Here is a 25,553-nt window from a genome sequence, read left to right as displayed (position 1 = left end):
AGCCCTCTCTAAGCGGTTTACAGAGTCAGAATATATTGCCCCCCCAGTCTGGGTCCTCATTTTATCCACCTCAGAAGAATGGAAGGCTTGAGCCGGTGAGATTTGAACCGCCGAACTGCATATAGCAGTCAGCTGAAGTGGTTGCAGTACTGCACTCTAACCACTGCGCCACCTCGGCTCTTAGTCATTAAGCAAACCCATTGTTCACTATGATGTGGTTTAGCTAAAAATCAGAAATGCCAGTTTTCATCAAAACTGTTGTTAAAACACAGTTGTGTAATCCCAGGACACTGCAAATGGTTGTAAATACGCTCATGTTACTAAACACCCAAAGTTTAGTCATCTGACTAGGTGGAAAACTTGACTGTCAGAAGTTCAAATGCAGATCATAAGCAGCCTGAAGGTAGGTCCATTATAACTTCAAATGGTAGCAATCAATTGTTAAATTGAGGACTACCTATAACTATTTGAAGTTGCAAAGCAAAACACACACACAAAACCATCTGCTTAGACTCCTACACACAACTGAATGGAATAGAATAGAATGGAATAGAATAGAATTCTTTATTGGCCAAGTGTGATTGGACACACAAGGAATTTGTCTTTGGTGCAGATCCTTTCAGTGTACATAAAAAGGCAAAGATACATTCATCAAGAATGTATAACACTCACCCGTTCCTTCATCCGGGAGACAATGAAGCGCAAATAGGTGCTCATCTCTTGCTTACTGGTGTTCTTTTTCTTAATGCTCTGAGAGAGAGAGGGGAAGGAATCAACAGGTTTATTTTAGAACTCTTTGACTTTTGGGAAACATGACAGATTTTACAGTGCAACGTCGTTAAAACACAGCCCAAGCAAGCAGCTTATTCTTGCAGCCAGTGAAGGATGAATAGTCAAAGCACAATGACATGAAATTCCTGCTCAGAGAATATTCTGGCTGGGATGATGTTGGTGGAGATGACTTGTCTCTTCCTCAAGCGTCAACAAAGCCCAAAAGTTACCAGGTGGAAAGTCCATTAAATTGACACACCTATAGGATTCCCATCTGGGCAAAGATGTATGGGATGGGTAAATTAATCTGCAATTGAGAAATAAACACTATTTTTTTCCCCTAATTCACACTTGTGTACTCCACAGCCAAATTAGCTCAAACTGAACATTCTTGGGTGACATTCCAACACTCTTCTGGCCCTTCTGCATTGATCTGGACAAGCATTGTGGTATCTGGTTGCCAGTTTTGGGACAATATTGTATATCTCTGTGTCCAAGGATGATGGTAGGGGAAGGGGTAATCTGTGGAAGGAGTGAGTAGGAAAGCAGCCATTAAGTGAGACATGAACATTAGGTGAAAAGAAATGTATCTTGTTAAAGAACAGCGAATTTTACATTCCTTATTTTTCCAGGAGCTCAAGATTGCATATATAAATGTTTTAGACCAGTTGAGCAATATAGTGGATAAATGGGAATTTGAATCTAAGTGAGGATTTGAATCTACATTCTATTATATCCCACATAAAATTGGGAGTGGAATGTGGTGTAAGTAGGGTGGGTAAAAATTGATTTTTTTAAAAATGGAGTTTTTAAAATTTAAATCAGATTTATTTTGCTTTTAATCAAATTTATTTTAATAAAATGCTTTTGTAGTAAAAAATATATCTAAACACAGTTTTTTCTTTAAGATACGTTAATAATTTAGCTTATTCAGCGTGAAATGGAGCTTAGTTATATAGCATGAGGCTATATATTTTGCAATATTGGGACTGTCGGTGAATCAACAGCAAGTTAGAGGAGACGGAAATGATTGCGGGACAGAAATGACAGTTGCTCTTTAAAAATTACGATTTAAATCAAGTTGATTTAAAATCAAGCCTTTTTACTAGTGATTTAAATCATGATTTAAATCAAATCCACCCTGGGTGTAAGGAAAGTCATCTCATCACCAAGCAGCCAATCAGTTACGGTTTTCAAAAAAGGAACATCATTCCCACAAATGAGACATGTGGCAGAAAAAAGAAATTATTCTGTGTGGAGTTTCTTTTACAGAGGTGTTTAAGGCTATATGTGATGCTAGTTCACCAATATCCTAATATTTAAAAAATGCAAATCTGCAAATTGTACTTATGGATTTATGTTTGTATGTATATATATATACAGGTGGCTTAAGCTGCCTTGGCTGGCTAGATGCCATAACCTTAATGCCCCACTGCATGCAGGGAGGGAAAATCCCTTGTCTGGCCAAGAAAAACCCAATTAAGAATGGCTTGAAGATTACATAGCCATGGAGGGAATGGATAAAGCTGCATGTATAGCTTTTCTATCTGTGCCCGACCAGTTAAAATGACTTATTTAGTAACAGTCACAATACTTCACAGAATCTAATCCAGATTCTGAAATCTAAATAGCTCAGCTTTTCTTCAAAAGCTTAAAGCTTTGTGATTCTTCTTGCACTTAGGACACAGACAGCAATGTTCTACAAGATCAAACTATAGGAATAAAAAAATATCACACCAGAAGGGGTCTTTGAAACCTAAAAACTATCCTGTACATTTTTAATCTATCTTTTCTAATCGCTGTTAAAGTGGGATTGTCTGCATGCATATTGCCTGGGAAATTACGTAGCAACTAGTCTTCTTAAAGCCAGCATAAACATTGAAGAAGGTATCGATCCAAAGCCGAAAATCATATAATAGCGACTGGCTGCACCACCTGACAACCCTAGCCCAGGACCGAAAACAGTGGCGTCAAATTTCCATGGAAGTCGCATATACCCACGATGGGTGAAGAGGCGTCAAGTACAAGTAAGTACGATCCAAAGTAGGATTAGATTGGGAATAATATATTACAGAGATTGGATTAATTAATGCACAATAGTAAACAGGAAATTGTTCAACGTATATTTCAAACTTTTTTTTAGAATGCAACTAATCTCCTAAATTTGAACCTCACATTTTTAATAGCTATATGTAGATGAATTTAAAGCTATGAGCAAGAATATTCTTTATGGTTCTATAACTAATTTTTGTTGCATTATCTAATGAAATCTACTTCATCCAGGGGGAAAACTATTGCTCTAGTGCAAAAATTGTAAGGTACCAATAATTCACCACAGAAAAAAAGAATAAGTAGCATTACTATTATTACTATTACTATTATTTTCCTGGAAAATTAATACTTATAAATTCAGTAGATAAATAAAAACAAGAAATATTGCAAGATTATTTCACTTTCAATCTGCACTGGATTGCATAATACATTTGGAATTTAATAAAATTTTCTTGTTTTCATAATAAGCAAAAAGTTTTAGCTATTACATTTAAATACTTGCATTTGAAGAACAACATCATTATCACAATTTTTTTGAGACTGCAAACTTCAAAATATGGAACCATAAGAATTGTGAGCTCCAACTTTACCGACTGTTATCATTAAAATTTTTACCATAATATGGCAGAAATTTAAATGACCTTCTTAAAATTGAAAATGTCAGTGGCCCTTTGGTAAACAGGTTCACAAAAATATATGATGCAAGCAATTATAGGAACTAATTCCTTTTGATTTTAATCTTTACCTCTTATCAAGCAAGGGCCAAGTATAGTTAGGAAAAAATATCTGCTAGCATTTTTCCTCATTGTTTTATACTCTGCTGTAATTCTTCCTAATGATTCTGACTGTTTTTGTTTTTACTATTATGGGATGATGTTCATGGATCGTGAGAAATTCAGCACATGGTCCTTACAGCAATAACAATCCAAAGCCACTCACAAATATTCAAGAGGAATGATGATAAAAGAAACACTCAGAATCTATGAATAGAGAACTACTTTTTTTTTTGCCCTACTATGGGGGTGGGTTTCAAAAAAATTTACTACCAGTTCTGTGGGTGTAGCTAGGTGGAGGGACATGTGACTGAGTAGGCGTGGCCAACTTGACATCACTCACGCATATAGTCATATGATAACCCCCCCACCAAGACTCCAACGGAGGGAAAGGAGGGGAAGAACTCCCAAAAATAGACCATTGGAGGATTTGGGGTGTGGAAAAACCATTACATTTCCTAGAAGAAATTGAAGCATTCAACTTTGCAGCCCAGAGGCCACGCCTGTGTTTATAAACCCAGCGGGTGAGGAGGGGGAGAACAAAGGAAAAGTAAGGGTGGGAGATAGGAAAAGATGCAGGTGGAAGCGCTGGACTGTGCAAGCAGGGCGGAAGGGAGGGAGGAAAGTTCAACCAATTCTGGCTTGGGACAAGGGAGGGGAGGAGGTACCAGCTGCAATACCCCAAAACAGGCACGGCGGAGGCCTTGGAAAATCACAGAGCCCAGATGTCAAAACTCCCTACCCCACCAGTAGAGAAGTGCTTCTCAAGAAGCGTTTCTTGGTAGAGAAGTGCTGTCGGCATCTGCAGGCTCTCATTTTGCTTACCGGCATAGCCCGCCCCCTGGCCACGTTCAGATTCCTCAGCTGACAAGTGGCTGCTCCTGAGCATGCCGCTGCTGTGGATTGTGCCACTGCCTGTAAAAAACTGAGGATCGACTGGTGTGGGCACCGGGGAGCCGTCCACCAGAAAGACAGACCCCTCCATGCATCACCTCCACCCCCAGGTATGGCAAGCTCCGCAATGGGATGTGCCCTGTAGCTGCATGTGGTGCCTCCCCTCCACCCCAGGTTCCTCCTTTTGTGTTCTTTTTTGTGCCTTCAGGTGCAGCATAGAGCAGAGCCAGGATGCCGTGCAGAGCTCACTTCCCTCTACCCAAAAGCATGAAAACGGAATGCAAAAAGTTTGGCTGCCTTCATCCACCTCTCCCCTTTAGACTCGCCAGATCTAGGTGCTCATTTTCCTACTGGAGAAATTCCAGAAATCCAGAACACTGAGAAGACAGCTGTGGCACTTTGAAGGCTACTTGCACTGCAGTCATGCACATGCTGCCTCAAATGTATGTAGCCTTGAGTCCAGCGGTCTCAATTCCTACTAGGAAATGAGTGGCAACCAGCAAGGTTGTGAAATTCTGCCCCATGAGGAATTTTCTGAGATTTTGCAAGGTGGGTCTCAAAGAGAATGAAGTGGGCTTGGCGCATCCAGAGCCACCGCTTCTTCTTTGCAACAGCCGAAGATGGCAGAGCAATGTTGCACCCTGTTCCCAGCCTTCGCCCGTGCCTCCACATCATTTTTGGGCTCCCAGCTTGCCAGCCTGCCCCCTCCATCACAGTTACAATGGCGGCAGCTTTGGGAAATGCTAACAGGGGTGGAGGAGTGGGCAAAGGCTGGGAGGGGATGCAACATGCAGGAGGCTCCCCACAGCTCCTTGGCTCCTCTTTTGTCCTCGGGTGTTGCAAAGAAGAAGCAGTGGCTCTGGGTGCGCCATACCTGCTTCATTCTCTTTGAGAGTCAAAATGTCTGAAAATTCCCCACGGGTTGGAATTTCACAACCTTGAGGGTCACATGCCCCTGCCACCTAGCCACGCCCACAAAACCAGCGAATAACTGGGCAGGCTTCCAATGCGATGTCTAGCATGGGCAATAGTGATGAGTGGTAACAGAAGCAAGCCCCAGGGCAGCATCCCTGCTTCCTTCCTCTGAGAGCCGGCTCGGGGACCGGTCAGCCTCCCCCGTCATTGCACCCTTCCCTCGCCATCCATGTGGAGCTTCTGCCAGTGGGGCACCTCCCATTTTGCCCCATGCACATCCTCTCCCTGCTGGCTGCAGCCCTGTCCCCCTGCCTCGTCACCTGGCCAACCTGCCGGGAAAGCAGTGAGTGAGCGGATGACCAAGACTTGCCTGGCTTGCAACGCTCTGTATGGCAGGGGCAGTGAGGGAAGGGTGCAGCAGCAGGTGAGGCTGTCCGTTCCCCAAGCGACCTCTCAGATGAAAGAGGCAGGGATGCCAGCCCAGGGCTCGCTTCCCTTACCTTTTGCTGTTATCGCCCATGCCGAGTGGAGCATTGGAAGCCAGGCCGGTCCTGCCCACCCACTCGATGCTTTTCCTATCGGCCGCCCAGTTGACCAGATGGGGCCCAAGTTGCAGCCGTCGGGGAGCAGGGCTAGCATGAATGCTGCTTACCTGTGTGTAGGCAGGAGGAGGCAGTTCTGTGGATCTACATGGCGAAGGCAAGGCAGGGAAAGCATAAAAGAGGGCCAATTTGGGGGCGTGGCCAACCAGTGCAATAAAAATTACTCTGCACATGCATAGAAGCAAAAAACAAGATGGCGGTGCTGTAGGAGCTGCTGGTATAACAGTTCAGGGGCATGCCAGGCCAGGGTCGCTGCCAGTTCCAGCAACTCAGGCCGCCAAACCACAACTGGTTCAGGCAAACCAGTAGAAATCCACCTCTGAGTGAGTGGGTATAAAAAAATACTTTATAAAGCTGATGGCACACTGAAGCAATTCTGATACCATTCTGCAACTATGCTTATATTGTATGTGTATTTTTTAAGCTTGAAAATGCACCCCTTTTCTGAACACAAATTAAATAATTAAAATGTTGAATGAATTCTTCTTCAACTTTGTCTGCCCTTGAATAAAAATTACTCATGGGCTTTGATGATCTGACATTATACCTTAAGTATCCTGGAAGGAGAAACATAAACACCAAGCAACACAATCTGTCCCAGCAATCTTCCAAAGGACAACATTCAGTAACTCTCATCCTGCCAGGACTATAAAGCCCTACTATTGCTCTAATTACAGTTCTGACTTTCAGCCAAAAATAGCAGATGGTGTCTATCCTGGTCATATTTTAATTTAATTCATAGAACATACAATAATAGGATTGGAAGAAACTTTAGAAATCTAGTCCAACCTGTTCAAACAGGAGACCCCCTATTAACTTGAACAAAAAGTTGTCCAATCATTCTTGAAAATCTCCATTGACAGAGCACCTACAACTCCAGGAAGTAAGCTGTCCAACTGATAATTGTTCCGTTAGGAATTTTCTCCTAAGTTTGGTCTTCCTTACCTGCCCTTAGGTGCTTTGGAGAATAGATCAACTCCCTTTTCTCCCCTCAAGACTGCTATCCTGTCACCCCTAATTCTTAGGCCACATATATCATACCCAATTTCCTTAACTGCTCATCGTATGAGTTAGCTTTTAGATCAGGGGTGGGTTCCGGCTGGCTTTATTGCTGATATGCTTGTGTGCACGCTTTGCATGCTGCTGCACTCATACACAATTCAATTAAAATTGTTCTGCGCATTTGCAGAACTTAAACACAAAATGGCGGCACCAAAGGAGAACCAGTTTGGGGGCATGGCAGGCCTGGATCACTGCAGGTTCCAACAACCCACACCACCATACTTCTACCAGTTGCTACTGGTTTGGCCAAACCGGGCCAAACCAGTAGCAACCCACCTCTGTTTTAGATGTGTTATCATCTTTGTTGTTCTTCTCTGCATTCTTTCTAGGGCCCCAGTTTATTTATTTATTTATTTATTTATTTACTTATATACCGCTTCATAGGGCTTTCAGCCCTCTCTAAGCGGTTTACAGATTTTTAGCAAATTGAGTCAGCAAATTGCCCCCACAGTCTGGGTCCTCATTTCACCCACCTCGGAAGGATGGAAGGCTGAGTCAACCTTGAGCCGGTGAGATTTGAACCGCTGAACTGCAGATAACAGTCACCTGAAGTGGCCTGCAGTACTGCACCCTAACCACTGCGCCACCTCGGCTCCTAAGATTCACTGGCTTGGTTTACCCATCCTTCAATTGTTTTTATATTGTGGTGACCAGAATTGGACCCAGTATTCAAAGTGTGGTTTCACCAACGCAGTGCCATTTCAATGCAAGTCATCCCTGAATTTAACCCCACACTTTTTGCCAAGGAATACAGTATTTTGTAATAGGAGAAATCCTTCAAGATGATCCTCAGTCCGACTGCTAATTTGTTTAACACACCTAAATTGTTAGTTCAGTAAAATGGCTTAGTAAATTAAGGAGTGGAGTTGCATATTTTTCAACCAACAAATGTTATTAAAGGTTAGAAAAGGCACTAAGTGTTTCCCTATTCTTTTTTTTTTAACAATCCTAACCTAATAAGAGTGTTCTCTTCCAATTACAACATTTTAGACATGATTGTGCTCCTCTAATTAGTAAATTTAGCAACAGTTCTATGGCTACCCCAGACAGAGTTTCTTCTCTTTGGGAACTGAGAATCTTAGTTGAAAGCTGACTTAAGCTGTACCCTTGTTATGGAGATTGCTTCAGTTATTTCTTTTAGGTATTTGATTTTTTTACTGATGATAATACTGAATAGCCTGATTGACTTTTGTAGAAGCCCATTAAGGTTCTTTATCTTTTTGGATAGCACCCAGCACTTAGAGGTTTCTTTATGAGAAAATGAGTACAAAGAACCAACCATTCACTAGTCCTGGCTGTTTAAAAAAAAAGGCAATTTCTCTGCTAAAACTCAAGAGGAAATTCTATAATTCAACTTATATCTAAAAGGAATCTCCTCATCTCTGTAAAGTAAGCCTTTGTATGTATGAGTCTGGGAAACTGAAAGACAAGGTGGAAATAACTGAAGAATTAGAGACCTAATACACACTCAAGAAGGGAGGAAACATGCTGGACTGTTTCTAACAGTGGTATACTTACGCATCACAGCAAGTTTAAGTACTCTTTGTAAAGTAGGGATGGATACCCTGGGATTCAAGAGGCACACACATATTGCCAAACCTATTTCTGAAAATCTAGAGCAGGTTACAAACCATGCCTCTGAAATATGATACACCAAAAGAGCAAATTCTAGTGCATGATTTTTTTTAATGGTTACAGGTATATTCAAATTTGAGGAGTCTTACACCACCTATTTTCTGCATTTATCTCCATCGCCAAAAATAACAAAGCAAATACTTAAAAGAGTTTCACCTGTTTTACTGATGCTGCCACATCATATTTCTCTTGCAGGTCTTAATGGCCAGAAACAAAATGGGCCCTCAACACAAAACCATTTGAAAGAACGCAGACAGAATATCCCAAATTTTCCTACTAATTATTTTAAAATAAAAGGAACAAAAAACAAGCAATAGGGAAGACTGGTCCTGGGCATCTAATCATAGCCCAGTATTTCTCAACAGTGGCAATTTTAATATGTGTGGATTTCAGCTGGCTGGGGGATTCTGGGAGTTTAAATTCATACAACTTAAAATTGTCATGGTTGAGAAGCATTTTCTTCTACTCCCTTATGTAGCACATGATGTAGGGCAATTGCGTCAAACCTGCAACATATTGTTGTCACATGATGTATCACAACTTTTTCCCACTTCGCCAAACCAGGGGTGGGTGTGGCCAGCACGTGATGCATCTGGTTTGCGGGACGTGAGTTTGACACCCCTGGTATAGGGGAAGGTTAACGTTTTGAGCGGCTTTCACACAACATTGATAAGATCCACTTTTTCAAAAACCACAGCAAGCATCAGAGGATACTGGCATCAATATTCTGCTGGCATCAATATATTCCAGAGATAACATATGGATCTGGTCTTATTCTCGAGACGGATTTCCGAGAAAGTGCATAACTAAATATGGTGAACCTGAATGTTTTAAAATGAAATACAAAACATAAGCTCTCTTGTCTCATCTGGCCCCATGGTTTCAGTTTTTGCAGAAGAAAGCAATACTCTTTATTTCATTGAAGAAAACCATTTTCATAGGGCAGCCTAGTTAATTTCAAAGTATAGTTCGGTGTTTCAGGAATGTTACAAACCATCCCTCAACAGAAAAGCATGGGCCCATATGTGGGCATAGTTCCATGAAATCCCTGGGCCAAATGCTTTTCAGTTGTTCTCTTTGCTGGGAATCTCAGATGGCGTTTATATGAAACAAAACAAACAAACAAAAAAATCCTGGCAGAGAGTATAATGTTTACTTGTTCCTTCTTCTATCTACCTATTTGATGTATCTACAGTATACAGGTTGCCCAATTCTGAGCCTTTATTTGTCCCAGTAACTAACCATTAGTGCCAATCTTGGTGATCGTGACTGATATTTGGATTATTATTGTTATTGCTGCTGCTGTTTTTATGATATTATTGTATTGTACGACTCCTTTTTTATTTGTATCTATATATTTAGATGTATCTGTTTCTGTCTACCTTATATATTGTATTTTTCGGAGTATAAGCCGTACTTTTTTCCCCAAAAAGAGGGTGAAAATCTCGGTGCATCTTATACACTGAATTTTTGGCATACCCTGTTTTTGTGAAAACGGCCTGAACCCCCCATGTGTTGCGTTTTTGCACTCCCTGGCCCCCAAAAGCACTTTGCAGGCTTCCCAAACTCTCTGCATGCCCCGTTTTTCAAAAAAAAAATAACCCGGGGCATGCAGAGCGTTTGGGAGCCCTGTAGAATGCTTCTGGAGGCCGGGGAGGGCAAAAAAATTTTTTTAAATTTACCTCTTCAAAATCTTGGTATGTCTTATACTCCAGTGTGTTTTATAGTCCGAAAAATACGGTATTTGACAAATACTGCATTTTGGGGCTTAAAGGCCATAATAAAAGATTCAGTGATTGACTTCAATGCTTCCAGCTATTAAATCTGCACTATTACTAGACTTAATTTAAATTTGCAACACTAACACCATTGAACAAGTGGTAGTTGCAACAAGCCATTAGTTTTGGCCAGCACACCATCCCTGTGGTTATGTAATCACAATTCAAGTGATTGTGATTTGTAACCTTCCTTGCTAGCTTTCCACAAGCAAAGTCCATTGAAGTCTTCCCAAATGTCTTTGGAAGTCGGGATCACATGAGGTTCTTGCTTAACGACTTGTGCAATTTCCTCCTACTTTCCATAACAGCTTGTTGTGTTAGAAGTGTAGGAAAGAGTTAAAACCATAAAGGTGCTTTGTATGGATTCAGCAATTTTAGTTAACAACGTGTCTATTGAAGCTAAATTCCACTTCTTGTAACAACGTCTCTTTGCGTGAATAAATGTACACAGGTGTACAACAAAGTGCAGGCACTTGACATTATTTACAATTTAATTCACAATGCCCAGGGGGATTTTCTTGTTTAATGGCTGAAGAATGACCCCTGCTTCATTAATCTTCTATTCAATTCTCCTAGCAAAAGCATCTCAGGAAGGAAATGTTTGTATGGAATGACAACAGGAAAACACAGAAAGCGCCTTTGGATTTTTAGCTATTGTGAACTGCCCCTGCCACTTATGGAGGGGAGCAAGATCATTAGGAAGTCCTTTCTAAAGCCCGACTTGTTTCCCCAAATAAATGCATTTGTGAATCAATGATAGTGAAGTCTTACATTGATATTTAAGTACTGCCGACTGAACAAGAGAGTTCCAGAAACCAATTTCAGAGACCCGCTCCTGCCCCCCCCCCCCCGCAAATAATGGTGATCTAACTGCACTAGCTGTTCCTTTGCTGAGTAGCTAGTGCAGTCAGCATTAACTAAAGGCCTTATAGATTATATGCATTGTTTCACTGCTGGGCATAGGCTGGAAGGCTAGAATGACTCACACAGTGTTTCCCAACCTTGGTGATTTCCAGATTCATGGACTTCATCTCCCAGAATTTTAATTCACTACCCATCTGAATGAAAGTGGAATTTGGGGATTTCAAGACCACACATCTGAAAATGGCCAACATTGGGATATAATGGACTAACAGAATGGTGTCTGTGTGGAGTTTTTGGGCAACTGTCATGAGTCTTGACCCTTTCATACACACTTTTTAAAAGGTGTAAATTTGTAATTTGATGTCAATCAAATCTGGAGAAACAGAAGTCCTAAAATATGTCAAAATTGCCTATAGATATATTGAAAATCAATTGGTACATGAAAAATCCTATCTAGTTTTGCTATACAAATTCCAAAGATTGAATCACAAACTGTTATTCAATGACATCCCCCTGTTGTTTAATTTTGGCAGCAACTGATGCACAATCAGAAGGGGGGAAAAATCTGATTTCCAACACTTATCTTGCCCAACCAAAGTAGGACTACAGTAGAGATAACTAAGAAAAGTTATTTGCTGCCCATTTGCTTAAATGAAAGAAACAAATGTGGAGTGTTCATGATAATCAGACCATGGTGGAAGCATGTAGAAAGCTGGGTAAGGAGACAGAAGTCCAATTAAGTCTGCCAGATGTGTACAGATGGTGGCTTCTGAGGAAAATGGAGGCTCTTTTATGAGTGATAGCTTATTTGGGAACAAGGCCTACTTGTAAGGAAGTCAAGGGAGGAAAGAAAAACCAATAGAAGAGAATATTTGTAGCTCAAGATTGAACTGTGGGGGGCCCTTGGTGCTCTCTGAGCTTGCATGTTTGCTAGCGCTGATGATGTTTCCTTGTTTGGTAATGAAACATCTGTAAGAAAACAACGAAGCTCATAGTGAGGAAGGAAAAATGTTTGACTTAAAAAAAGGAAAGGAGAACCAAGGGTAATTAAGAAGGGCTCTCACTACTCAGAAAGGATACAGTGGGAGCAACAATTCTCCCCCGAAGGACTCACCATTTATTCTTATCATGTGACTTTTACCCCGTTATTGTTATTAATAATCTTTCTCATAAGATGTTTTCTACCTGTTAAGTTACAGCAAACGTTCATTCACACATGTTTTTAGTACATTCTTTAGCATATGCTATGCATGTCTAAGTGAGAACGTTAAATAGGAAAAGTAGAAGAGAAAAAGATCTATCAAAATTATCATCTCTTTCTCCTCTGCTATCCCTGTGCAAACTGTACCACTCTCAAAAAAGGATATCCAGATATTATTGGATTTTTTTTAAAGGCATTTTTAAAGGGGGCACAAAAAAGGTGATTCTGAATGAAAAGCACCTGATTTCACAGAAACTCTAGCAAAATGTGACAGTTTAATGCGCAACATTTGAATAGAATTGCTTTTCATGAATTTCATCCCACAACATTCACAAACATCTATAGCTTAAAATATAAAGTGAAAGAGAAATAAAGAAAAATTTAGGTTACATTATTTAAAAGTTCTGTTAAGTCACCCTTTTGATTTAAAGGGTGGCAAAAAAAAAAGTCATTAAGAATAAAATTAATTAGTTAATCAAGTTTATAACTAAGTCAGTTTGTTTATATGTGTACCGTATTTTTCTTAAATCGTACTGCAAACGTTCTGGAGTCCTAACAGAAATTAAGCAGATAAAGCTTACATTTGTTTAAATAACAATCCAGTTGCTGGTATTAGAGAAGAATCAAGAAAAATATTGCACACATCTGGATATGGTTGGGCAAATGCAGAAAGAATTTAACATCCAGGCAAGTAGAAAAAGCCAAAAGTTAAAGCACCAGTCTGGTTTCAAGTTCTATGGATGTTAAGAAGGGATGGACTTGGAAGAGGGGAGGCCTGTGTACATCAAGGCAATTCATCTTGGACTTGTTTTGGCTTAGAGGGGGAGAGCAAAGTAGTCCTGCTAATGAAATGTATGGGAATTAAGCTCCTGTACTATTTTCTTAAGTTACGGCCAAAGTCTGTTAAAGATTCATGTGGAGAATTCTGAAACTCAAAAGTTATGGACAAGAGGATTTTCCCAGTCCAATCCAGCAAAAGATTTAATGACTGCCCCAAGGCAAGGATTATGGGTAGCATGCTTTTATTTTGCTATTTTTGCCCAGACACACCCAGATGTCTGCATCTGCATTGAACATGGAGATTGTCCTTGCAGTAGGCAAAGCTGGATGTTTCTCCTCACCAGAAACTTCTTAAAACTATAAATAACAAAGACCAAGCCTCTATTCAGCACATGAAAGCTAAGAGGTACTCACCCTGCAAACTGGGCATTGCCAGTGACTACTGCTGTCTCTAAGCCTGAACTCATCAGATAAACACTTGGAATGATACACCCGAAAACACAGGTCACATATCAACACCTCTCCAGGCAAATGGCATTCAAAACAATACCAGTCATGAGTTTCTGTCTCCCAGTCCTACAAAAAATACAAAATAATTTGATAGAACAGTCTGTCAATATCTGAAACAGCCATGTATAGAAAAAAAAAGCACATTTCTTGAAGTCTAGCAACGGTTAGGCATTTTAAAATATGGCAGCTCTTTCATGGATTATACCTTTTGTTTTATTTTAAAATTCCACTCTGTAAACTTCAAGTATGCTAGTAGCTGAAAGATATTAGCATCTAATAAGTGCTGAGGCTTAAATCATGGAGCACGAGTGTGTCTGATTAACAGCATATACACTCTTATGCCATGTTTCCAGGCATTCGGATCTCCCCCCCCCCACCTCAAAAGTTTCTTGTCTTACATCCCATAAAATAAATTTTCAATTTCAATGAAGCCCCGATTATCTTTACATAATTAAATGAAGGCAATGGAACTCCTTCCTTCCACTGCTCTAGGCAAATAAATTGTGATACAGGTGGTCCTCTACTTACGACCACAATTGAGCCCAACATTTCTGTTGTTCAATGAAACCTTCGTTAAGTTAGTTTTGCCCCATTTTACCTTTCTTGCCACTGTTGTTTAAGTGAATCAATGCAGTTGTTAAGTTAAGGGATCACATGACCCCGGGAACAGTGCAATGGTCATAAGTATGAGTTAGTTGCCAAGCGTCTGAATTTTGATCACATGACCACGGGGACGCTGAAATGGTCATGTGAAAAATTGTCATAAGTCAGTTTTTTCAATGCTGTTGTAACTACAAACTCAACTCACTAAACAAATTGTTGCAAGTTATGGACTACTTGTATCCCGCCATTTGCTATTCTAGTGGTCTTCTCTTGAGTCTCCCCTAGAGTCTAATATTTTTTCTTCCTGAAAGGGCAAAATCAGTCTCCAGATGTGGAATTCTAAGGAACATAGGGAACCTCGTCAATGTTCATCAAAAGCAGTTTTGAAAAACAGTACCCCTTCTACAGGAGTGGGGGGTTTTTTTGAGTGGGAGGAACAGGAGCTGTCACTGCTATTCCACACACAATATATGTCCACGGCAGCTGTGATGTTTCTTCTGACTGCATTCATTTATAAGTAGATTCTACAGTGGATCTTCTCTAACTAGACAGAAGAACGATCTTTAAAAAGGCAGCAAGGGCTGCTGAGGTCAGAGTAATGTGACAAAGTCCAAAGCAATGCAAATTTTATTTATTTGTCTCTTTGCTCCTCTCTGTGAACCCCCGTTTTTCTATTTTTTCCTTCAAGCACATGCAACGTGCTCAATCATCTGCAAAGGCATGCTGAACACGTATAAAAGAAAAATCCCGTCTGTTCCTCAGAATTCACACAAGACTCCATTCTACATAAGTGTCAGGTGAGCAGGAAAATGTTCAGCATCACTTGTGATATCAATTATACATAATGGCCAGTTTTAAAGATTTTTAGCTGGAGGCTAGGACTCTAAAGGCTGCCCTGAGATCACCCAAAAGTACTTTGTCATTTGGTTTTGCTCTGATTGAATTTTATATACGTTCTTATTTCTTCCATTAAAATTTGCTGACCTGTGTGAGAATTTAGAACAGAACAAAGAAATATATCAGAATTGACTCATTAAACAGCTTTTCCAACCTCTAGGGCCCTGCAGCTGTATTGATCTCACAGTCTGCAGAACTCCCAACCTTTCAGAGTGGATGATATGGTTGAATATTCTGCAAATTATAGTTTTAATAAAGACATGAGGTTGTGGGAAACTGCACCAGGCCAAAGCAAACGTTCTTGCAAGAACAGAACACTGCTGCAAATTAAATGTAAGTTGAACGCTAACAAGTTAAAGTTTGCAAACTTACAGAAAGATACAAACAGAGCAGAACAAAAGACAAATCAACTTCGAAATAAGGAAAGTTCAAGCATGATTTTGATTTTCTTTTCCATGATTTTTTTAAACATACCTTTCGCAATTTGATTTCAACGAATCCAAATATTGGACTTAGGTTGTGGTCCTTCAAATGCTTCAACTGTGTAAATGAAGCCTAAAAATACCATTTCTAATAGCAATGCAGAAAAAGAAGTAAAAACTGCCTCTTTCCATCTTACTGATTTTTTTAATTTTCCTCATAATGGGTATAATCTAGTTAAATGAGCATATTCATTCGTATAAATGTTTCTAAAAAGTATAATTAATTCTGGTGTTCTTCAACTGCTAATGCTCATATACATTTAGCTTTTACTGTCATATATAAATATTTTGCATCACTTGATCTTAAAGTTGAAACCATGCTCAAGGAAATCTCATCAAAAATATTCTACTTACTGGACAATATCTAAGAGTTATAAGTTACAAATAATAATGAAATAAAAATTCTATGGTAGTGCTTCTCAACCTTAGCTATTTTAAGTTGTGTGGACTTCAAAATCCCAGAATTTCCCAGCCAGTATGGTTGAGAAACACTGTAGTAGAGGTACTTTTGCACTGTAGACAAAGCAGCCTAATATAACTACAAACTAAGACAAATGATTCTTTGGGAAGATAAAATTAAGTATCCACAAATCGGCAGTTTTTATTTATTTTAAGACCATGAACTGCCTTGGATGGCAAAAAGTTTTGAACTCATTTGGATCCTTTAAGCTTAAGGATAACTATAGAAACTATAAGAGATTGAAATAATGTGAATCTTCCCAAAACCTGCTCTGTGAAATAAAGCACCTCGGAATAAATATTCATTTACATGTAATTTATATGTATTTATAATCATGTGTGGTTTAATTATGCAATTTCTTTAGATGAATTGGAAGATCTTCCGTTAGGCCAAGTAAACAGAAACGACATTCCCTATTTATAATTGGCCTGAGTCCAACCTAAAATGGCCAAAAACTTTTTCAAGCTTTTTCCAGTTCCATTGTAACTGAGAACTATAGCTTGGGGCCTCTACAGAAACAATGCATATTATAATTTTCATTGGTATTGTTCTGTGAAAAATGCATCCTTAAATGCAGAGGACATCACACATTACAAACCCAAACAATTTTGAGGTGTTTATATTTAAATGATTATGATGCCAGATTCTCACATTTTCATAAGTAAACTACCAGACATGTTAAAATAAAATCCTTCCAAGAAATGTGTGTGTGTGTTTGTGTGTGTGTATGTATGTGTGTATGTATGTATGTATGTATGTATGTATGTATATACATACATACATACATACATACATACATACATACTTACATACTTACACACACATACTCCTAGACCCATTTAGAGGGATCATTGATGACATTTGGCACTTGATTTTTCGTTCATCCTTTGAAAGATTCCATTCCTACAGAGATATGTTGTGTATGAATGCTCATTACTTCCCCATCTGTTTATTTTGATATATAGGCCCGCAAAAATATTAAGTTTGATAATGAGTTTGATGATGTAATTACATAGTATTCATAATTAGTAAACTGGTCTTTTATATTTCATCTTCCCTTTCATGCTGACTTCTATCATCAATTATTCTATTGTAAGATATATTCAATTTATAGAATTTAAGTTTTTTAGTCAAAGTACATTTCAGAAAAAAAGACAACATGAGTGTTTTACATTACTGGTTGCATTATTTGCCAAAGACTACCAGAACGTTAATTTTAATTAACTTTCTCAAGCAGTACTCTTTTCTTCTTCTTCTTCTTTATGAAAATTTGATTATCCAGAGAAAAAAATCACATTCACGGAAAAGAAGCAATTATGAAATAAAAGATTTTGGCATAATTCCATGACAAATCTTTTATATCAAACCAATTGAAATGAAAGAGAACTACCAAATCTTTTGCTGCTCCAGTTAATTTCAGTGGGATTTCCACATGAGGATTAGTTAACTAAATGAATAAAAAAGCAAAAAGTTGAAATTCTTCACTGTGACATCATCAATATGGTATAACTAATAGCTGGCCTATTTATATCTTCTCACTATGCTGCATCTCAGCATTTGTAACTCCAACCACATTTATTATTTTGCTCTTTAGCTTTAATGATTTGTTTATCGTGAGAGGATTTTTTAGTATATTTAGATGTTTGGTCATTTTTTTCCTTGTAGTTTATAAACAGGATTTATTAAAAAAAAAAAAACTCCAAATTCTTATAAACCAGATTTAATTACTTCTAATAAGTAGATGCAAACTGATGTACAGCTTATCTGATCAGCTTATCAGCTTATCTGATGAACTGAAGCTGACAGTATCTATTTGGTTGCGAAGACTAGACAGACAGACAAATATCCACATATTTACTCATTATAAAGTCAACTATGAAGTCACCCCTCAAGTATAAAAGGGTGAAGCTTGGGCTGTGAAATTATAATACAAACTTGGTCACTTTGCTGTTATTGTAGTTAGTTGTGGTCATTGTGGTTAGTGACATATGAATTGGCCATAGTTACATTTCTAGTGTAACCTCTACTTTAATCAAAGTAATTAAAATATTGTGTTTTTTTTAATTACATGTAACTGAGAAAACAGAAATTTGGAAATAAAATCATAAAGAAGAAAATAAATTTTAGTGTTAATGGAAATCCCACCCCCTCCCCAATCAGTGCAACTTTTGTTTTGCATTTTAGGGGGAAAAAACCCACAAAATCATATAAATCTTTGTTCTTTTAAAGCTAGTGTAAAGTTTGGACAAATATTGAAATCTTTGCAGAGCTGGAGATGTACAAAGATATCTGCCACGTAATTTCCTCAGATGAGACAGGAGGCATTTATATAACTAACATCTGGCAGCCACTATTCTAATTACGATAAACATAAAAAATCTCAGAGTACAAATATCTTTTTCTGTATTTGCAAAAGTCTTCCACGAGATGTCATCATATCCTCCCAAAGTAACTGACAAAAGGAAAAAAGAAAGAAAGAAAGAAAAGCATTGCAACTTTATATCTTGCAGCAAAACATGTGAGTGACCACTTCCGTGTCTCCAGGAAGGAGGAAAGAAAATAGTATTTTAACCAAGGTGCTACAAAAGGCAGGCTAATTTCAAGAACCAGATACAACACAGCTGATAAGCATTATTAATTCCATTATTGGAAGACTGGAAAAGCAACATCTAATCTTAACATCTATCTTAATATACAACAGCAACCCAAAAAGAGAGAGATGTAACAGAATACATTTAAGACCTCATAGTGCAAAAGTTGTTCACTTTCATTTTTGTAGTTGTCCGAAAGAAAGGCTGCATGCTGTAAGCCTTTCAAAATAAAGAGAAAAAAAACAAAACAAAACAAAAATATGGTCTATGTATTGGAACCCATGTGTGGAACATAAACTAAAACCAAAAGGGGAAAACATCTATTATTGAGAGCACCCTAACTAATCAAATTTCCTCCAAATAAACTTTATGGACTGGTTCCCCCCCTCCCCAAATGTTTTCTAAAAGCTCTATGCTTGGAAGTTCCTGAAAGCTTTCAAGCACTTAACTTAATTAGGAAAACACATTCAAAAGAGGAGGGGGAGCAAAAATGGTTCCATGTTTGTAGTTTTTCAGCTTAGTAAAACAGATTAGCATTCTCAGTTAATAGCCCCTGGGAAGAAAGACATGCTTATATATCAAAATATCCCACAATGGTGTGAAGTCATAGAAAAATCCAAGAAATGGTTTGCTTAGGATCAGGGACTTAATTGTGTCCACAGTTTGTAAATAAAACCTATTATCATTATCACACACACACCCCTTAAAATATAACTACCGTTACTTATGGAACTACTTTTAAGCAATTCCAAAATATATATTATAATGAAAATTAATTTTATGTGCACGAATGAAGATTTTGCAGAATCGGTTTACTAGAAGACATGAAGAAATAAAAAATTATACTGCCCTTACAGAAAGTATTCCATTTCCAACTCTAAAGGAAATGGGGTGGGTGGGTCATTTTATTCTCACAACATATTAATTCTTTGTTAAAAAGAAGACTGACAATTACAAAGTTCAGGTATTCTGGTATCATTAGTATTCTGGTGTCATTAAAAAAAAATCTAAATATAACAAGCACACCCAACTTTGAGTGAACATATCTTTCTAACCATGTACTGCGGCCTGGAAGGTATTTTCAATCTTGCGTAAAGTTTGCAATTATGACAGGGAACATATGTAAATTTAATAAAGCCAAGTGGATCTCCATCATGCATAGGGAATGTTGGTTATAACCAAATTTATTTGAGTTTAGGGCGTCTTCAAATTCTGCAAGACTACTCTGATGTTTTATTTCTATTTTTAAATTCTATTAGCTTGGGTCCGTTTTTATACATGCCAGCAACTGGATTGCAGTTAATATATTTATGATTACAGAGTTAAGTAAATCATTAATCTTTTCCTAAACTTAGTTCATGGGCATTAGAAAGCTATCTAATATTAATGAACTTAAAATATATCTCTGTGATTACAAGAAGAACTGATAATACTTAAAGGTCAGCAACAAGGTGGTTTGGACAAATAAAATTTCATAACAAATAATGATGGAAATGATGGTTAAAAAAAACCTGATGTAATCTATAGTGCTTTTCTACAATCAAGCTGAAATTTGATGTTGCTTTTGGTAAAGGGACGAGATCAGGCAAATGTTTAGAGGAGGTTTCAGTCATACAAAAACAAGCTTTGCTAAACTAAAAAATATGCAAATCAACCCATTACAGAAGCTACGCACAACATGTAACATTTTTCATTTCTAAACAACTTAATTATATGAAGCCAAGAGATGCAAGATATATTAGGGCTGTACCTTTAATAAACAGAAATCTTAAAATGTAATATTTAAATGTAAATGAGAAGAGAAAGTATCTCCCATTCTCACAGATTTAAAAAAAAACATATTCAAGTCTTTTAATTAAGAACAGAGTTGTGCATATTTTACAATTTATGCAATGCAAAAATTAAACTGACTGCAGAAACTGAAGCTGAGAATCTTAATTCATTAAATCATTTTGTGCATAATGAAACTGTTGAAAATACTGTTGAAAACTCAGTTAAGATTTACATTAGTAAATGGGCAGCTACATTTCCAAGCCATATAGCGCATAATAGCCTTTGGAGGGACCAGTTGTAGCACATTCAGTATGAAAATCTGAGCACATGAACATTCACTTGATTTATAATCAGCTTTTCTATGTGAAGAATTTTGACTAACTTGGCATAAAAATCCAATTTATGCATGCAGTAGAAAATAAACACAACTCTGGTTACATGCAGTACACGGTAAAGGTTGCCCCGCACATGCATGCTGGTCATTTCCAGATTTAGGGGCAATGCTCATCTCCGTTTTTTAAACTGAGGAGCCAGGTCTGTCCGAAGTCATCTCCGTGGTCATGTGGCAGGCATGACTAAACTGTGAAGGCGCACAGAGTGCTGTTACCTTTCTACAAAAGTGGTCTCTATTTTTCTATTTGCATTTTTACGTGCTTTTGAACTACTAGGTTGGCAGAAGCTGGGACAAGTAATGGGAGCTTACTCCGTTATGCGATGCTAGGGATTCGAACTGCCGACCTTCTGATCGACAAGCTCAGCGTTAACCAACGCATCCCTACGTGCAGTAAACCTTCTATCATATATGATATTGTTTAACCTAGTATTTCAGTTTGTTATTCTTAAATCTAGAATCTGTAGTTGTACTCAACAGCTTTATGTGGCACAATACTATATCTAAGGATATTTAAATTAGACAAAGAACATCTCTATTAAAATCTTCTACCTTATGTATTAAAAATGGCATTTATATTATAATGTGCCAATACGCCTCTTAATTTAATTTGTAAGAGCTAAAAACTCTCTTTAAAAACTGAATAGAAACATTTTTAAAAATATTTTTTCCAGTGTATGCTTGAGTTATCCATTTCTCAAGGCAAATGATTTGCGAATAAATTTACAATCTAAATTTAGGATTTCATGCTTACATGACCAAATTTAATTAAAAACAAAGTTAAAATAGCTATCTTTTCCAATCAGGCAGTGTCTCAATAAAATAAGATTTCATAACAATTACCGATGTACTGCTATACCAAATGAAACTATAGCAGTACTAGGTAAAAAATCAAAACAAAAATGTAAAATCACAGTTGATGTCTTTCTACTATATATTACCCAACTGATTAACAGTAACAATGCATTTCCAAGTTATTCAGAATAACTAACAATTAAAGCATTACATCTATAATCAATGTCATCATCTTGAGGATTTGCTATAGAAGGATTTGGAGCCCCCCCCTCCCCCCCGCTAGTGTTTGTGGCTTTTCTAAATCAACTGAAGGACAGGTGAAAGACCTTGAAAGAATTAATTTAACAGTATGTCCTAGCCCATGCTAATTTTTCAGATTTATATGAAAGTAAAATTAGTTGTCTTAGTATAAGCCTACAAGCAAATGAAGCTTCCTAAACTTGGGCTTTAGAAGATACCCTGACACCAATCTGCGAACATTTTGTAAAGAAAAATAACTTTCTGAAGTTTTCAAAATTAAAAACTTTCAAGTTACAGGTAATCCTTGACTTATGATCACAATTGAGCCCAATATTTCTGCTGTTAAGTGACACGTTTGTTAAGCGGGTTTTGCATCATTTTAAGACCTTTCTTGCCACAGTGGTTAAGTCAATCACTGCAGTTGATAAGTTGGTAACCCGATTTTAAGTGAATCTGGCTTCCCCATTGACTTTGCTTGTGAGAAGGTCACAAAAGGGGATCACATGACCTTGGGACACAACAACGATCACAAGTATGAACCAGCTGTCAATCATCTGAATTTTGACCATGTGACCATGAGGATGCTGCAAAGGTTGTAACTGTGAAAAACAGTCGTAAGTCACATTCTTCAGTGCCATTGTAACTTTGAACGTTCACTAAGCGAACTCTTGTAAGTGGAAGACTACTTGTATCCTATTGAAACATGGTTGCTGTGGATTAAAATAACAATACTCAGTTTATACTGAAAGTGTTCCTCTTCCACTTATTTCTGAAATAAGAAGCAGGACCCACAGGACAAAATCTGGGTGCTGAACTTTCTCAACTGGAATGCCAAATATATTTTTTTTCACAAACTGTTTTGGACTGCATGTCTTTGATAAATACCTTAATTGCCATGCCTTGAAATTAATCTATTTCTAAAAATGTATGTTTATAAATATCTATATTCATTAGGCTGTATTTTTAAGAATATACTTAATTCACCTCTGAAGCTGTTTTGCGGGTAATAATTACCTATTCTGTGCTACTTGAATGCCTACAGCTACATGAGGTAATTAAGAAACCAGCTTTCTACCTCTTTTTACATTTTAAAAGCAAAATGTAATGTAAAAAAAATGTAAATGTAAAAATAATTTTATTTTTGTTCTTTGTATTTTTCTGAGACTCTGCACCCAGGCTGGTACTAAGAATTCCAAGTCAACGTTCCAGGAAATGGTGATAGAAACACTTATCAGAAAATATACTCACAATCTCATCCCCAGGCAGCCAGTATCCCTCTTGCTCAATGCCAGCTTTTGAACCTTTGCATCCCACTGTCAAGGTTTCGACCACAAGGCCATCCTTCACCGCTAAACTAAGCTGACGTGTGGTCTCCTTGGGATGCATACCGTGAACCCGAGACATATATCTGTGAAGAAAACAGAAGCATTTTTTTTACAAAATCATCATGAGTTATCTGGATGTCTTTTGTCGTCTTGAGTTCAAGAATTTCAAAACTACATAATAAAGTTTGGCTTTTTTCACTTCTATTTATTTTAATATCTCTTAACGTTTTGCGCTGAATGTACATTATCATCTGCAAAAGGTTAAAGCTCCCCTGAATAAAAAAGACAGAATACATAGAATTAAAATCTATTAAAATCTTAAAATTTTAAATTCAAGTTTTCCCAAGCCAGATCACAATTTAATTAGCTAAGCAAAGAAACAAGTCAATTTTTGCAACACTTTTCAATGCAAAATAATGTGCGTATCATGGTGCAGATCGGGGTTCCCCTCCCCCCCCCAAGAACATTTAGTCTTTGCTTCAAGGTAAGATGGTGAAGGAAGGGACAAATTGAGAAACCGCATAGTTCTTTTCTTCTTATTTAATCACTGCTTATCAAGTATACATTCAAGGCTGGAGAGGTCATGCCAACCATTTTGAGAGCCACAGATCTCAGCACAGAGGGCAAGGACTACCAAAAACAACTAGCACAATAAATTCTATCGAAGGACTACTGATTGAGAACTCATTCCACTAAATCAGTTGGGACTAAAGAAAGAGGGAGCCATCAAAATCTTTACTGTAATTCATTAGCTAGATAGCCACTAAAAGAAAAATGGGAAACCAACAAATAGCTACAGTAATTCATAACTAACTGTATACGAGCCATATGTTCGGTACTATCTGCTAAAGTGTTTTAACATACAAAATATTTATACATTTAATTTTTCAGATTTTTAGGCTATCCAACTCCAAAATGATTCTGGGATCTCCATGGAGTTCAAACAAGCAATAACACTATCCTATCCTATCCAGAAGTGGGTTACTACCGCTTCACACCGGTTCGGGCGAACTGGTAGTAGAAATTGCGACTGGGTCGCCAAACCGGTAGGGACAGCAGGCTCGCAACACCCCCAAACCTCTTCCCCCTTCCACAGCATGGTTTTTTGACATTTTTAATGTTCCGCATATGCACAGACTTATTTACAGGCAAATTGCGCACGCACCAAATTGGCAGTAACGCCAGTAGTTATATCCTATCCTATCCTATCTTATTATACATTAAATTACATTATCCTGTCCTATTAAGTTTCTAGTTTAGAAACCAGAAGATTAAAGTTAAGTTCAAAAGCTTCACTTTGAGCATCAAAGGCAGCTGGATTTTGAGCCAGTCACTCTGAGCTAGTCCAACTTACTTCACCGTATTGTTATTGTCAGGAAGAAGTACTATTTATATTTGTCGCCTTGACTTACTTATATGGACGTCCATCTTAAGCAACTCCATAAATCAATAAATAAACAATCAGAAGTAAACAGAAAACCAAAAAACTCTTCTACTCATAGAATCCCAGCACCTCAGTAGAAAACTTAATAGCCTTCTAAGAGTTTCTAAGGCTGGGCTATGAAATTGCCAATGAGGCTGTGTTCTACTAGGTAGGGGTAGCTATGAAAAAGCAACGCTTCCGAGGTCCCACTAGATGGCAAGATTTTAGGTAGGGAACCTCTAACATGCCCACCCTACCTGATCTAGTGAGATAAGCAGCTATTCTGTTGCAAATAGGTACTATGCCATGAAGAACTTTAAAGAAATAAACAGCATCTTGAGTTGCAACCAGAAGAAAAACTGATAGCCAGACCAGGTCATGCAACAAAGGTGTAACATAAGCAAACCAATGGATACCCAATACTGCGTGCACTCTGGATCAATTGTAACTTCCAAGTGGTTTTTGAAGGCAGCTGTATATAAAGCACTGCAATAATCTAACTATGAGGTGACTATAGGGTAACATTGAGTCACTCTAGTTCATGACACGGAGAAACCGGTGCATAAGAGAGTCTATGCAAAGGGCCTGCATAACGGTTGACACGTCTTCATCAAGCAGGAATTGTGAGTGCACACCAGCATAGCCTGGGGCAGTGCAACTGTCACAACCCCTCGCAGCCCTGATAAACAGCTCCCCTCAAAACACTTTCAATGGAACACTGAGGCACAACCTGTTC

At 38.0% G+C, this 25,553-nt stretch overlaps 1 protein-coding gene across 9 annotated transcripts in view; it reads right to left on the bottom strand.

Annotated features, from left to right (window-relative positions):
- The window catches only part of ZMYND11 (zinc finger MYND-type containing 11), a 111,271-nt gene that overhangs the window by 23,489 nt on the left and 62,229 nt on the right, over nt 1–25,553 (bottom strand). For 6 of the 9 annotated variants that reach the window (XM_087712504.1, XM_087712505.1, XM_087712502.1 and 3 more), the window contains 3 exons: nt 23,318–23,477; nt 13,742–13,903; nt 673–750 (listed from right to left, as the gene is read on the bottom strand). In XM_087712504.1, coding sequence (XP_087568630.1) covers nt 673–750; nt 13,742–13,903; nt 23,318–23,477 — 400 coding nt within the window. The remainder of the gene's footprint in view (nt 1–672; nt 751–13,741; nt 13,904–23,317; nt 23,478–25,553) is intronic. The other 3 variants (XM_087712508.1, XM_087712509.1, XM_087712510.1) reach the window with 1 other exon arrangement.

This window comes from Thamnophis sirtalis, unplaced genomic scaffold (assembly GCF_051295495.1).
Source record: "Thamnophis sirtalis isolate CommonGarterSnake01/CBP01778 unplaced genomic scaffold, rThaSir2_p1.2 scaffold_4, whole genome shotgun sequence".
NCBI classification, from domain to species: Eukaryota; Metazoa; Chordata; class Lepidosauria; order Squamata; family Natricidae; genus Thamnophis; species Thamnophis sirtalis.
The sequence above is the reverse complement of the archived record's forward strand: the minus strand, read 5'-3'. Positions and strand labels throughout refer to the sequence as shown.